We start from the raw sequence: 12,721 nt of genomic DNA on the forward strand, positions 1-12,721 counted from the left end.
TCTAAAGCTAAACTATGACTAATGATCAAAAGTATGAAAAGTATCCTGATTCTCCTTCAATCCTTGGCTTAAATAGCATCAAAAATGAGTTGGATTGGGCCCACAAGGCTTCTAAAATCGCTGGCCACGTGTTGCATTAAGTGGGTCATGTGCCACCATCGGCGTGTCTGCGTACCGTGCGCGTGCGCGGCCCTATGCGCGATGCAACTATGGCAAATCTTATATCGTTTCGAAGCCCAGGATGTTAGCTTTCTAACCCAACTGAAACGGCATCATTTGGACCTCTGTAGCTCAAGTTATGGTCAATTAAGTGCAAAGAGGTCAGGCTTGACAGCTTTTTGGTTCCATCATTTCTTCATGAGTTCTCCAACTTTACATGCTTTTTCTTCATTCCCTTGATCCAATCTTTGCCTCCTAAACCTTAAATCACTTAACAAACATATCAAGGCATCTAATAGAGTCAAGGTGAATTAAATTTATCTATTTTGAGTCCTAAAAAGCATGTTTTCACTCTTAAGCACAATTAAAGGAGAATATACAAAACCATGCTATTTTATTGAATAAATGTGGGTGAAAAGTGACAAAATCCCCTAAAATCAATACAAGATAAACCCTACAAATGGGGTTTGTCAGTACTCATGGTGAAATAATTGTATAGTACTGAGTGAACGAAATATAATCCATTATATAAAATCAAATTCAAATAACTCTGCCTACAATTTACATATTATCAATTCAATTCAATTCAATTCAATACACCTCCGTCCATTTAATTCAATTCAAATTAGCAATTGCATTCCATTTAATTCGATTCAAAATTGAATAATCCAAACTTTGTCAGTTTGATTTGTTTCAGAAAAGTAATCAAAATTGCTCTCTTAATTTGAAGTTGAGTCATTTATTGTTTTGATTCAGAAGTGTAGATCGAAGAAGAAAACAAAGAAAAATAGGAAGAAGATAAATGCAACGTAACCAGATCAAAATAAGAAAACGAGAAGAAGAACGCAGCCAGAGGAGAACGACGAAGGCAATGCAGATTAATAAGGAAGAACGCAAGCAAGAAAAAGAACTTTTCCGTTTAATTTAAATCAAGAAGAAAGAGGTTTATGTTGATGTTGCAGCAGAAGGTTCACGTTGAGCTAAACTATAGATTCCAGCACGTTATATGTAGCACGTGTACGACAAACGAGTGAGGGGTGAAAACGCGCGTGTGAGAAAAATTACTTGATTAACAACCAAAAAATACATAGATGCAGAATTTTTTCATTTAATTTAAATCAAATTCGATCTTTGTTGGATTTGATCCGATTTAATTTAAATTTAAACTTTTTAAAAATGCTACAAAACAAATACTATTAAAGGGAAATAAAAACTAAATTAAATTTTCTAACAAATTTTAACGATAAAACAAACTAAATATAATCTAAAAAGTCTTTATGAACACACGTATCATCAAATCTCTACATTGTTTAAAAACACATTGAAACCAATCCCAAAACTAAAAAGCGTAGTTAATCTGGACCAAATATTTTTTAATGATTTTTAAATTTACGTATGGAATTAGTATGAAAACTTATATATAAAAAAAATATTTCATCCTTCAATAACGCTGCGTTTTGAATGCTGTAGCCACGCTTCGCTTCTCATCTCAATGCAGGAAATCGTTTTCTCCAGTTTGGGGATCGTGCAGGTTCATCATCGTAGACATTGTGGTATCAAATTTAAATGCAAAACAAAAGCGGTGAAAGATTTCTCTCTGCATTCACTTTTTTTAGCTCATAAACCCTAAATGCAGAAAAAAAAACTTCAGGCTTAGAATTAAATTTTATTTATTATATAAGCTTGCTTATTTCATTGTTTTTTAGTTATAATTATAAATGTTCATGCAGAGGATCCCATGCTGATGAATTTCTGAAATTCCATTCTTCAATCTTTGTACGTAATTCTGCATCTGCATGCAGTTACAAGGCATGCACAACATCTTCGTTCGGTGCACTCTTGTTTCTGTTGTAATGTAATGTGGATCTCATCTGCCAGCAACAATAAGACTACACAATTCCCGGTATTTTGTGATTCTCCTTTCAGAACGTTAAAAATGTAAACTAGACATGTAATTTGAATTTCGAAGCATAGAATTATTAGACTCTCTGCAATTTGCTGATGTTCTGCTTTTGTTTCCCTGTATAGCATTCTGGAATCACAATGATCACAGAAGAATCGTCAAAGATGTTGGAAAATATTGATAGCGAGTATGATAAATTGGTCTTACCTGATACACCAAGGGCTGAAGAAGCCGAGATGTTGCACCCTCAAGCAAAATCAAAAGTTAAATCTTTGTGTTGTTGGATGAAAACATTTTTATGGTGCTGTCTCGCTGTTATACTTGCTACTGTTCTTGTGAAATGGGGAGTACCATTTGCTTTTGGAAAGGTACTTCCTCTTCTTACAATGATTCTGTTCTGGTACTACAGTCGCATGCAGTGAGTTATCGCCAACTTTGCTATTTCAACATTTCATATTATGACTATTACTCGGGTTTTAGCATTTGATTTCATATGCTAATTAATATGTTGTGGCATGGATGAAATTCAAAGGAGCAGTGTAATAACTAATAAGGATCTTTTTTCAACATGTCACTAGGAAACTTTTTCTGGTAATTATCTTGAAGGGCGTGAGAAAAATACTCAATAACACCGTTATCTTTACTACTATTCTATCATTTGTATATGAGCAAGCAGCTTAGTATGGACCTGTGGATATTCTTGGCCCTGTGTATCGTCATGCATTCACGATGGATGATTGGAAAACTATGATAATATTCATACTTTGAAGCGTTGAGGTTTCTCATTGCAGGTTCTTTACCCAATCATGGAGTGGGAAGCTACTTCCTTTGGCCATCCTGTTCTTGCCCTTATACTTGTTGCTTCTCTGGCTTTGCTGCCAGTATTCTTGCTTCCTTCGGGCCCCTCTATGTGGCTGGCAGGGATGATTTTTGGTTATGGCCTTGGCTTTGCTATAATAATGGGTGGAACAACGATTGGGATGGTCCTGCCTTACCAAATTGGACTACAGTTCCGTGACCGCATTCATGTAAGTCTCTCTGTTTCTTATATGATAACAAATCCTCTAAAATTTTGGGTTGTGTTTTCTCAAAGTAGGTTTTACATTTTTTTTTGTGATCTTTGGTTCTGTATTGTGCAGCAATGGTTAAAAAGATGGCCTCGTAATGCAGCAATGATTAGGCTTGCTGGGGAGGGAAACTGGCTCTATCAATTTCAAGTGGTTGCTTTGTTTAGGCTCTCACCTTTTCCCTATACTATATTCAATTATGCTGTTGTGGTGACTAATGTGAAGTTTTGGCCCTACTTATGCGGATCAGTTGCTGGAATGGTGCCAGAAGCTTTCCTCTACATATACAGGTTGGCCTTTGGCCCTTTAATGGCTTAGTGTGTACTGTAGTAAACTTCTACCAGTTTCACCATTTTATTGAATATAAAATGTTCTGAAGAAAAATAAAAGGAGCTATCGTGGTAAAGAACTCGTGTTACTTCTTTATATCAAAACTGGAGTACTTTTTTTTTTATATTTCCATTTGTATGAAAAATATGAGAACCTTGTGAGTTTTCATGGATCTCAATGTGACAGCTTCGAACTGGTTTCTTTAATTTATCTTTTTGAAATAGACTTACATATGTACGTGTGTTTGTTTCCTGCAGTGGTCGATTAATGAAGACATTGGCAGAAGTAGGGTCAGGGAAGCGTCACCTAAACACTGTGGAAATTATATACAGCCTTATTTCTTTCATCATTTCAATTGTTGCGATTGTTGCCTTCACCGTTTATGCAAAGAGGACCTTACGTGAACTCAAAATGATAGAGTTGAATGATGAAGTTTCCTTGAATGGTGAAGTTCCCTTAGTATCTGAGGGAGGTAGTTGTGAAATGAGGTCACGTCCTCTTGTGAAGTCCAATAGCTCTCCTCAATTTTCATGATTGTATATATAACAAGTTGCTATAGGATACATTCTTTTTGAACTCCAGGCTTTCTTTTTACGTCCCATGATTGATCAGCTGATCACTGTAAATAGTTTGAGGAATAGAAAAGCAAATCAGCTAATGCATTCCGCTGATTTTGAATTGTTGTAAGAGTAAGTTACTGACTCATTGCAGAAGACACGCTTGCCACTGGCCATCTTGTCGAACGTATGCTATGCAAAAATAACTAGTTATCTCTTGCCTCCTATGAGGGAAAGGGTTCCTAAAATCTGTTCTAATCTATTTGGTCATGTATAGACTCTGCATGTTTTTTGTTGGTTATTTCAGGCTAAAATCGATTCTGACTCCTTTCTATATATGACGAGGGTTTCTTGTTTACAATACTGCTCAAAGTGAAATTATAAAAGGCCAAATTGGTTTCTAGCTGCAGGGACTGGACTGTCCCCGTGCAGAAGAGAACCACAGGCAAGAAATTTAAAACAAATAAATTACGCAAACCACGAGTTATTTATAATATAAAAAAGGTAAAGAGAGTCTGAGATAGGTAACTGTAAGATTGTAAATTGTAAGTGTCAGACTTCCATCATGTTCATTTTGCAAGTTTAAAGAATACAAGATTTGATACATATGTACTAAGTATATAACAATAATGTTTAAATGAAGAAACACTCACAAGTACCTCTATAAATTCTTAAGGCTAATCTCAAGTCGAAAATGTTCTCAAAGGCCTTATCCCACAACTTCCAATTTGTCCATGCCAACCAATGAACTGATGTCGCTACAGTACTTGGTGGAAAGCGATAATGAACGGCATAGCACCTTATGGTTTCCATGGTGCTGGAGGTGGTGGTGCTGTAGGAAACATTGGGGGTACCGCAGAGAAAATTGTATTTTTGTCAATCCCTATGTTTTTATCACCTGACAATGCTACAAGTGCAGCAACTAAACCTGCATTTCCTGCAAGAGTCGGCTCCGTGTAGTTGTAGTTTTTACGGACATCATGGAAACCATCAAACTTGTCAGGACCAGCAGCCATAGCTCCAACAATTGTATTTGGGTTTGCCTTGGATGTATCCCTCCATTTCCAGCCTCCTTTACAGCTATACTTAATGTGGTTCTTTGGTATAGAAGCACCTCTGTGATGGACATGTTTTGGATAGTGGTTACCAAAACCAACAACATAGCTCATTTTCCGAGGGTTCTTCCCAAGGATGTAATTTATCTACAAAATCACCCCAGGAAATTGGCAAAGGAAGTTAGCAGAGAGTTAATGTTGACAAAATTTGAAAGCAGAATATCACATACATACCTGGGTCCTTGCAAAGTCTCGAAGAGTATCAACCGAAAAGAAATTGGGCCCGCAATACCATCCAGGTGCATCAGCAGCTTCAAGATAATCACTGAATAGGGTAGCCAAAAAGGCTGCATTTACAACATATTGGAGAGGCTGAGGCCTACCATGGTTTAATTGAATCAAGCCCCCTGAGTGCCAAGAAAAAAATACCCAATATTCACATTAGAGTAATAATTGGAGGAACTTACAGCGAAGGAGCCCAGATACAAGTGTTGAAGTAGAATTTTATTTTTCTTTTTTTTTTTTACCTCTTGTTCTGTTAAAGCTTGAGAAAACTGGTAGGAAGGAGCACATAAAAATCTTGGTCTGATTGTGAAATGTACTTAAAATTTCTTCATATGGATAACCAGGACTCAAGAACAACCTCAACCGGCTCAGAAGAACCTATATGCAGGATGACAAGATTAAATTACTAACTCCTGTTCATATGACTAGAACTCATAGCTTCAGAAAGTCGAGCAAAGCAATCAAAAGTATTTGGTCAAAATGCTTATGAACTACAGCATGATTAAAAACAAGGGAACATCCTACATATTTTGCAGCAAGCCAGCAATTCAGTCCGAAAGTAAAATGAAAACAGATTTCATTTCTGCCTAAGCTGTAATTATGGAAACCAAATAGATAAGCCAGTGAACATGAATATGTCTTATGCCAAAATGAAGTTAAGATCAGAAAAACAGATGACAGAGTAAAATCCAGCACATTATTCAGCTCAGAACTGAGCTTGAAATGCAAATTTAATAAACTTCCTGCAGTATAGATTTCTCCATTGATATACAAACAACTTGGGTAAGCTTCGGACACCTTACAGGTTATAACTGAAGGAGCACTAAAAATTACCTGAGCACCAGGAAGCTTGTTATCCCAGCTCATTACACCATAATCAGGGCCTCCCCAGAAAGCACCAGCATGCTTGGCAATGCCAGGTTTGGTGGCCAGATTAAGGTAGGAAGAATTACCAGTGGCAAAATACATCCAAGCTCCTCCCCAGACAAACTCATCCCAGTAGCTGGTTGAATTGTAGAATGTTGAAGCCTCGGTACCACGTGGACTGTATCTTCCTCTGCGGTCCCTCGAGAACTTATAGAGTGTTGTGGCACCATGAACAAGTTTCTGCGAATAGACTTTATTGTCCTTAAACACAATGGAGGCAGAAGCTAACGCAGCAGCCATCTCTGCTGCAAGATCCGAGCAACTCGAGCATTCGGTGACAGGTCGTGGATAATCAATGTCCTCCGGACGAGTCCAGCAATAATGATCATTTGGAGTGGTGCTCCCTCCAGAAGTATCCCCAGATCCAACCTGCCAAGATTGAAAATAATCACATATGAGATGCATAGTTCAAAGTCAGTTAGTTAGTTCAAGGCGAATAAATCTACCTGTGCAGCAAGAGTGTCAATGGTGTCAGCAGTACTGTTGAAGGTCTTGAGAAGGTAATCAGTCCCCCATTTAATGATGTCCTTAACATGGGCGAGCTCGCCGGCAGCTTCGTATTTGGCACTGTATTCAATAACACTCCAGCTGAGCATGGTCAGGGCAAAGGATTTAGGGAAGTGGAACTTGATGGCGTCTCCGGCATCATAGTAGCCACCCACCAGATCCTTGATGGCGGCAGATACCCCGGGGCCCTTCCCATCTTGCAGACCAGAGTTTCCTCTCCAAGAAACATTGTTATGCTTTGGGAGTTTTCCAGCTACACGCAACAACAGCCACACAACAAATCAATATCAACAAGAAAAAATGTTCAATCTTCAGTGACTGACTCTGATTGATGTTGATAATCTAACCCTAATCCTAATCCTAATTCATTTAGCGTGGTGCCATCAATCAACATCAAGGTAGGTGAAAATGAAATTACTGAATTAGGATAAAGTGAGATCTAATTAAGGAAAGAAAGAGAAAGGGTGGGGCTACATACAGCGTTGAGCGTTGAAGAACATGAGAGCCTTGTGGAGGGCGAGGGTGTAGTTGTCGGGAGGAGGGGCCTTGTGGTGGTGGCGGGGGACGGTCTTGACGATGAGAGTGATGAATCCGGCGAGGAAGGCGGCGACGGCGATGGTGCCGACGGTCCAGACGAAGATCTTGCGGCTGACGATGATGCAGCCGAGATCGACATACTTCTTCTTCTTCTTGGTCTCAGTGGGGCCCAGCAGCCAGCTCTGCTGTGTCTCGTCGAGCTGCCGTGACAGCGCCGCCCTGTCCAAGTCCTGCAGGTTGCGGCTCCGGTCGTCGTCCGTGGCGGAGTCTGTCCCATGGATCTCCAGTGGTCCCCCCCACGGATCCCTACCGTACATACTCATCTACTCCTCTTCCTCCTCCTCTTCTTATTATTCAGTTCAATTCCAAATCTCCAATGGAAGAAGAAGACAGTCTCCAATCTACTCGCTACTAACTTGCTTACTTACAATCATAAATCATAGGCATATAAATAAAAAAATGGGATTCTGCGATCGCCGACTAAAGAAGACTAAATAATGAGTGGACTTGCTAACTATCGAATATTTGATGAGCTAATATTCCATTCTGTTTCTCTCCGTTTCTTACTTTCTTCTCTCTCGTTCACTTTATTTATTTTCCTTCACAGCTAATCTCCTTGTCTTATTTTATAATGTAGATAGCTCCCGACAAAAATAAATAATTTTCTATTGTTTAGTTCAATTAAAGTTTTTAACAGAAATGAAAATATGAAAAGGGATGGATATTAGGAAATCACATAGTGGCGGTGGTGCCTGGCTGGTGTTGGTGAACGCGGACAAGTGGTCTAAAGTCAATAATGTCATATTGTCATGTGAATTGAGAGAAGGACTTCATTCCAACTATGCCTTTTAAATAATATTATATTATTTGAACCGTTGGAGACACTGGGAGTACAGCTCACTCATGGACAATGACCCTAGCCCAACCCAACCTTCCTTAGCATATTTTTTTCCCTCTTTTATTTTATTCTACACGAGTTGTCATGTTAATTGAATACATTGTTACATTCAGAAAAATTATTTCAGGATACACAACCTAAACCGCCGGTTGATGAATTATTTTTAATTCGTTTATTAATATCCACATGCAATTGATTTCACATTTAAAATCTAAAGAGAAAACAAGAATTAATGTCCATGTATCCATGTGCATATTTGAAGAAAGACGCTTATTATGAGTGGTGACCGACTGACCGGACCGGGGTGGATATATATAGCAGCTTGTTATGGTTTCCAGGGTGCTGGAGGCGGTGGAGGAGTGGGAAACATTGGAGGAATGGCGGAGAAGATGGTATTTTTGTCAATAACGGTGGCGGACGTGGTTTTAGCATCATGATGGGCAGAAAGGGCGACAAGTGCAGCGACTAAACCTGCATTTCCAGCAAGAGTTGGCTTTGTGTAGTTGTAGTTAGTACGGACATCATGGAAGCCATCGAACTTGTCCGGACCGGCAACCATTGCTCCAACAATTGTATTTGGGTTTGGGTTAGATGTGTTCCGCCATTTCCATCCTCCTTTACAGCTGTACTTAACGTTGTTCTTTGGTATGGAATCACCTCTGTGATGCACATGTTTTGGGTAATGGCTACAAAACCCTACAACGTAGCTCATCCTCCCAAGGTTCTTCCCCAGTATGTAATCAATCTAGAATAGACGAATTTATTATCATTATTTATTTAAGAGTAAAGAACATTTTCGTCCCTATCTTTTTTTTCGCGGATATTTTTATCATCATGTAATGAAAAATACATTAAAGCTCCTGATCCCTGAAAGATGTGGACATTTATGTCCTTCCGTTGAATTCAGCCGTTTGCACTGGCAGAGGTGACACGTAACAGAGGTCAGGTGGCATGGAGCATTTTGTAACAGGACATATAAGTCCCTGGAGACGAAAACGACGCCGTTTCGTCTCCTCCCCTAACCTTTCAAATTTCTCTTCCCTCTTCTTCTTCCTCGGCCCCTGCTTCCATCACTACTGCACAGTCGCACCTCCGTCAGCCACCATCAACACCGGCAACCTCCTCCTTCCTCTCTTTTGGCGTTTTCTTCCCTTTCTCACTCCCTTACTCCCATTAGTCTCTCTCTTCTCACCCTCCTTCCAAGGTGAGACATATGAGGGCGAAGAAACAGAATCTGGAGAGATATACGAGAGAGAAGATGATGATATAGATGATAAGGATGGAGATGAAGTTTTTGTTGAATGAATATACAACATAGAATCGGAATAAACTCTTGGGAGAGATGACTTAGGGACTGGTGACAATCTCCTTCATATGAGAAGAGAAAACTTTACGCCTTAAGGCACTCCAACTACTCTCTCTTGCAGGAAGATGGGTTTCATGTTCATCCTCTGATGATGGAAATGGTGGCACAAAACCTCCAATAATAGCTTTTTGGAAAATTTCATAATCAACGTCATAGGAACCCACTTTCCTCTCATCAGACCGAACCTTAGCACTTGATTTGAAACTTTCTACTTTACTGTAAGATCTATCCATCAAAGGCAAGAACCTTGAGAAAACTTTCCAAAAGTCAGCAGGTTCATGAGCTTCCCTAATCACTTTAATGGGTCCTTCCGCTTTCTCGTAGCGAATAATCTGACCAACAGCACCTCTGGCATCCCTTTCCATCTTTTGGCACTGCAACAACTGGCAAGCAAACCCCATATTCGGATCGGCAATACCCCTTGCAGCATTCACCAACTGAAAAGCATCATCAAAGCTTTGTCCTTCCCTCCACATGAGGTATGCAATCACCAACGAAGTAGACCTAGACACACCTTGCCAACAGTGCACAAACACCCTACCACCTTGTTTCCTAACATCCTCAAAGTAATCAAACACATCATACAAGATACTAGTAATATCCTCTGAAGGACTATCCTGAAGCCATAATGTTCTATACACAAAATCAGCCTTAAAATACTCGAGGCGCACAAAACCAACACAGTTCAAGATCTGAGTGATCCTATTCTGTTTCAATATATCCTTATTCTTAGCAACAGCATCACCACCAAGGTAAACATGTTCAGCAACCTTTGAACACTCCTTATCAAAAAATGCAATTCTATTCCTCTTCAAGAGTCCACTAACAAAATTATTGTTACAACTATTATTATTATCACTACTATTGCTATCATTATTGCAATTTCTATCATTGTTCATCTGAATTAAGGAGAGATCAAGTTTCAACCTTTCACCAGGGTTACCTCTCATGCCGCCACCGGGGATCAACGGCGGCTGTGGGGGCAACCACTCCCCAATGTCATCAGAGCTCGACTGGGACTTGGAACTCTGTTGCGATCACGGCGTAAGTGACGGCGGACAGAACTTGGGATTCTAGCCCAGTGACAGTGTCTCCGCCGCAGGAATTTGGATCCGCCTCACCGGATGGGTTATTGCTGGAAGCGGTGCCGGTGCGAGAGGAAGGAGGAGGTTGCCGGCGTTGATGGTGGCTGACGGAGGCACGGCTATGCGGCAATGATGGAGGCAGGGGCTGAGAAAAAAGAATGAAAGGGAAAAAGGACGAAGGAAGAAGAGAAGGGCAGAGAAATTTGAAAGATTGGGGGAGGAGATGAAACGGCGTCGTTTTCGTCTCCAGGGACTTATATGTCCTGTTACGAAATGCTCCATGCCACCTGGCCTCCTCAGCGCCACCTCTGCCAGCTCAGCCTTTTCCGTCCAGTGCAAACGGCTGAATTCAACGGAAGGACATAAATGTCCAAGTTTTTCAGGAGTTAGGGGCTTTAATGTATTTTCCATTGCTTGAGGACGAAAATGTCTGCGAAAAAAAGGTCAGGGATGAAAATGTCCTTTACTCTTTACTTAATTATCACCTTGATTTAATAATAACGATCACCTATACCTGGGTCTTAGCGAAGTTACGAAAAGAGGAGAATGTACATTTGTAAAATAGAGGGGATGAGAGTATTATATTAGCATTTTACAGGAGACGGGAGTGAAATTTTCTCTAACATTAATTATTGGAAGATTATGTAGTGGATGGATCATGGATGTATGCATTTTATTATTTACCTCTTATTCTGTTAAAGCTTGTAAAAATTGGTAGGTAAGAGCACATAATTATGTTGGTCTGATTGTGAAATGAACGTTAACACTTTCTCATATGGATATCCAGGACTCGGGAACAATCTCAAACGACTCAAAAGTACCTAATGATTAATGAAATAAATAATATAATACGTTGCTAAACTGAAAACACAGTCTGATTTATAAATTTAATTATGTACCTGGGCAGCAGAAAACTTGTTATCGCAGCTGAGAACACCATAGTTAGGACTTCCACGAAATGCACCGGCATATTTGGCAATGTCGGGTGTAGTGGCAAGCTTCAGGTACAATGAGTTACCGGTTGCATAGTACATCCATGCCCCTCCCCAAATAAACTCATCCCAATAACTTGTCGAGTTGTACAGCCTCCCAGCCTTCGAACCAGCTGCACTGAATTTCCCTCTCCCATCCCTCGAAAACTTGAACAGTGTTGTGGCCCCATGAACGAGTTTCTCCGCATAGCTTTTGTCGTCCTTGAACACAATGGAGGCCACCGCTAAGGCCGCAGCCATTTCTGCTGCAAGATTCGAGCACCCTTGATGGCATTCCGTCACAACTCGCGGATAATCGATGTCCTTCAGACGCATCCAACAGTATTGCTCATTCGGAGTACTATTACTATTTTCCCCGCTTATCCAACCTAACTATATAAATAATTAATTCAGTAACCATGTATTAAATTAAAAATAACAGAAAGTAAAAATTCAGGTGCATTCAACTCACGTGAAGTTGATAGTTCAAAAACGTTAAATGATTTGACTGATTTGACTAAATTTTCATTTAACGACTCTCAATTATCAACTTCACATGAAGTTAACTATATCTGAGTTTTAACTTTTTCAGACTTACTTGTGAAACAAGAGTGTCGATGGTGTCAGCTGTATTGTTGAAGGTCTTGAAAAGGTATTCAGTGCCCCATTTGATGATGTCCTTGACATGGGAAAGCTTCTCAGCAGCTTTGTATTTGGCGTTGTATTCAATGACGCTCCAGGAGAGCATGGTCATTGCAAACGATTTGAGGAAAGTGCAACTTTGTGGCATCTCCGCCATTATAGTACCCACCCACTAGATCCTTTATGGTGCCAGATACACTAGGGCCCTTTCCGTCTTCAACACATGAATCACCCATCCACAATACATTGTTATGCTTTAGGAGTTTTCCAGTTGAGTCAATAAATCACCACACAAAAAAATCTCAATTTTAAGAATCTTTTAGGTCATAATCGTATCAATTTAAGTAGTTTGGATATATAATTCCCAAGTTATGTATATGAGTTCCCACATCCAAGCAATTTCACATTCAAGTTCATCCAAGTGATTTGAGT

At 39.8% G+C, this 12,721-nt stretch overlaps 2 protein-coding genes and 1 pseudogene across 2 annotated transcripts in view; 1 reads left to right on the forward strand and 2 right to left on the reverse strand.

Annotated features, from left to right (window-relative positions):
* LOC107466988 (uncharacterized) overlaps window positions 1-4,328 on the forward strand; it is a 19,785-nt gene extending 15,457 nt beyond the window's left edge. The window contains exons 7-13 of the mRNA XM_052251811.1: window positions 1,890-1,968; window positions 2,188-2,430; window positions 2,854-3,090; window positions 3,202-3,419; window positions 3,717-3,931; window positions 4,171-4,203; window positions 4,324-4,328. Of these exons, the coding sequence (XP_052107771.1) occupies window positions 1,890-1,968; window positions 2,188-2,430; window positions 2,854-3,090; window positions 3,202-3,419; window positions 3,717-3,931; window positions 4,171-4,203; window positions 4,324-4,328 (1,030 nt within the window). The remainder of the gene's footprint in view (window positions 1-1,889; window positions 1,969-2,187; window positions 2,431-2,853; window positions 3,091-3,201; window positions 3,420-3,716; window positions 3,932-4,170; window positions 4,204-4,323) is intronic.
* Window positions 4,329-4,537: 209 nt separating this feature from the next.
* LOC107465752 (endoglucanase 25) lies at window positions 4,538-7,945 on the reverse strand. Its single transcript, XM_016084727.3, has 6 exons — window positions 7,269-7,945; window positions 6,730-7,043; window positions 6,191-6,652; window positions 5,599-5,734; window positions 5,306-5,478; window positions 4,538-5,218 (listed from the first exon to the last, which is right to left on the reverse strand). Exons 1-6 carry the CDS (start codon window positions 7,648-7,650, stop codon window positions 4,817-4,819), a joined length of 1,869 nt encoding a protein of 622 aa, XP_015940213.1. The 5' UTR covers window positions 7,651-7,945; the 3' UTR covers window positions 4,538-4,816.
* Window positions 7,946-8,343: 398 nt separating this feature from the next.
* On the reverse strand, window positions 8,344-12,570 carry LOC107466980 (endoglucanase 9-like; annotated as a pseudogene).
* Window positions 12,571-12,721: the final 151 nt, after the last annotated feature.

This window comes from Arachis duranensis, chromosome 1, assembly GCF_000817695.3.
Source record: "Arachis duranensis cultivar V14167 chromosome 1, aradu.V14167.gnm2.J7QH, whole genome shotgun sequence".
NCBI classification, from domain to species: domain Eukaryota; kingdom Viridiplantae; phylum Streptophyta; class Magnoliopsida; order Fabales; family Fabaceae; genus Arachis; species Arachis duranensis.

Excerpts from the sequence above, each read along its gene's own strand:
- LOC107465752 (XM_016084727.3), bottom strand. The coding sequence starts at position 7,650 with ATGAGTATGTACGGTAGGGATCCGTGGGGGGGACCACTGGAGATCCAT. Across the intron at positions 7,044-7,268 it reads GTTCTTCAACGCTCAACGCT|CTGGAAAACTCCCAAAGCAT; the intron begins GTATGTAGCCCC and ends TGTTGCGTGTAG. Across the intron at positions 5,735-6,190 it reads ACAAGCTTCCTGGTGCTCAG|GTTCTTCTGAGCCGGTTGAG; the intron begins GTAATTTTTAGT and ends TCCTGCATATAG.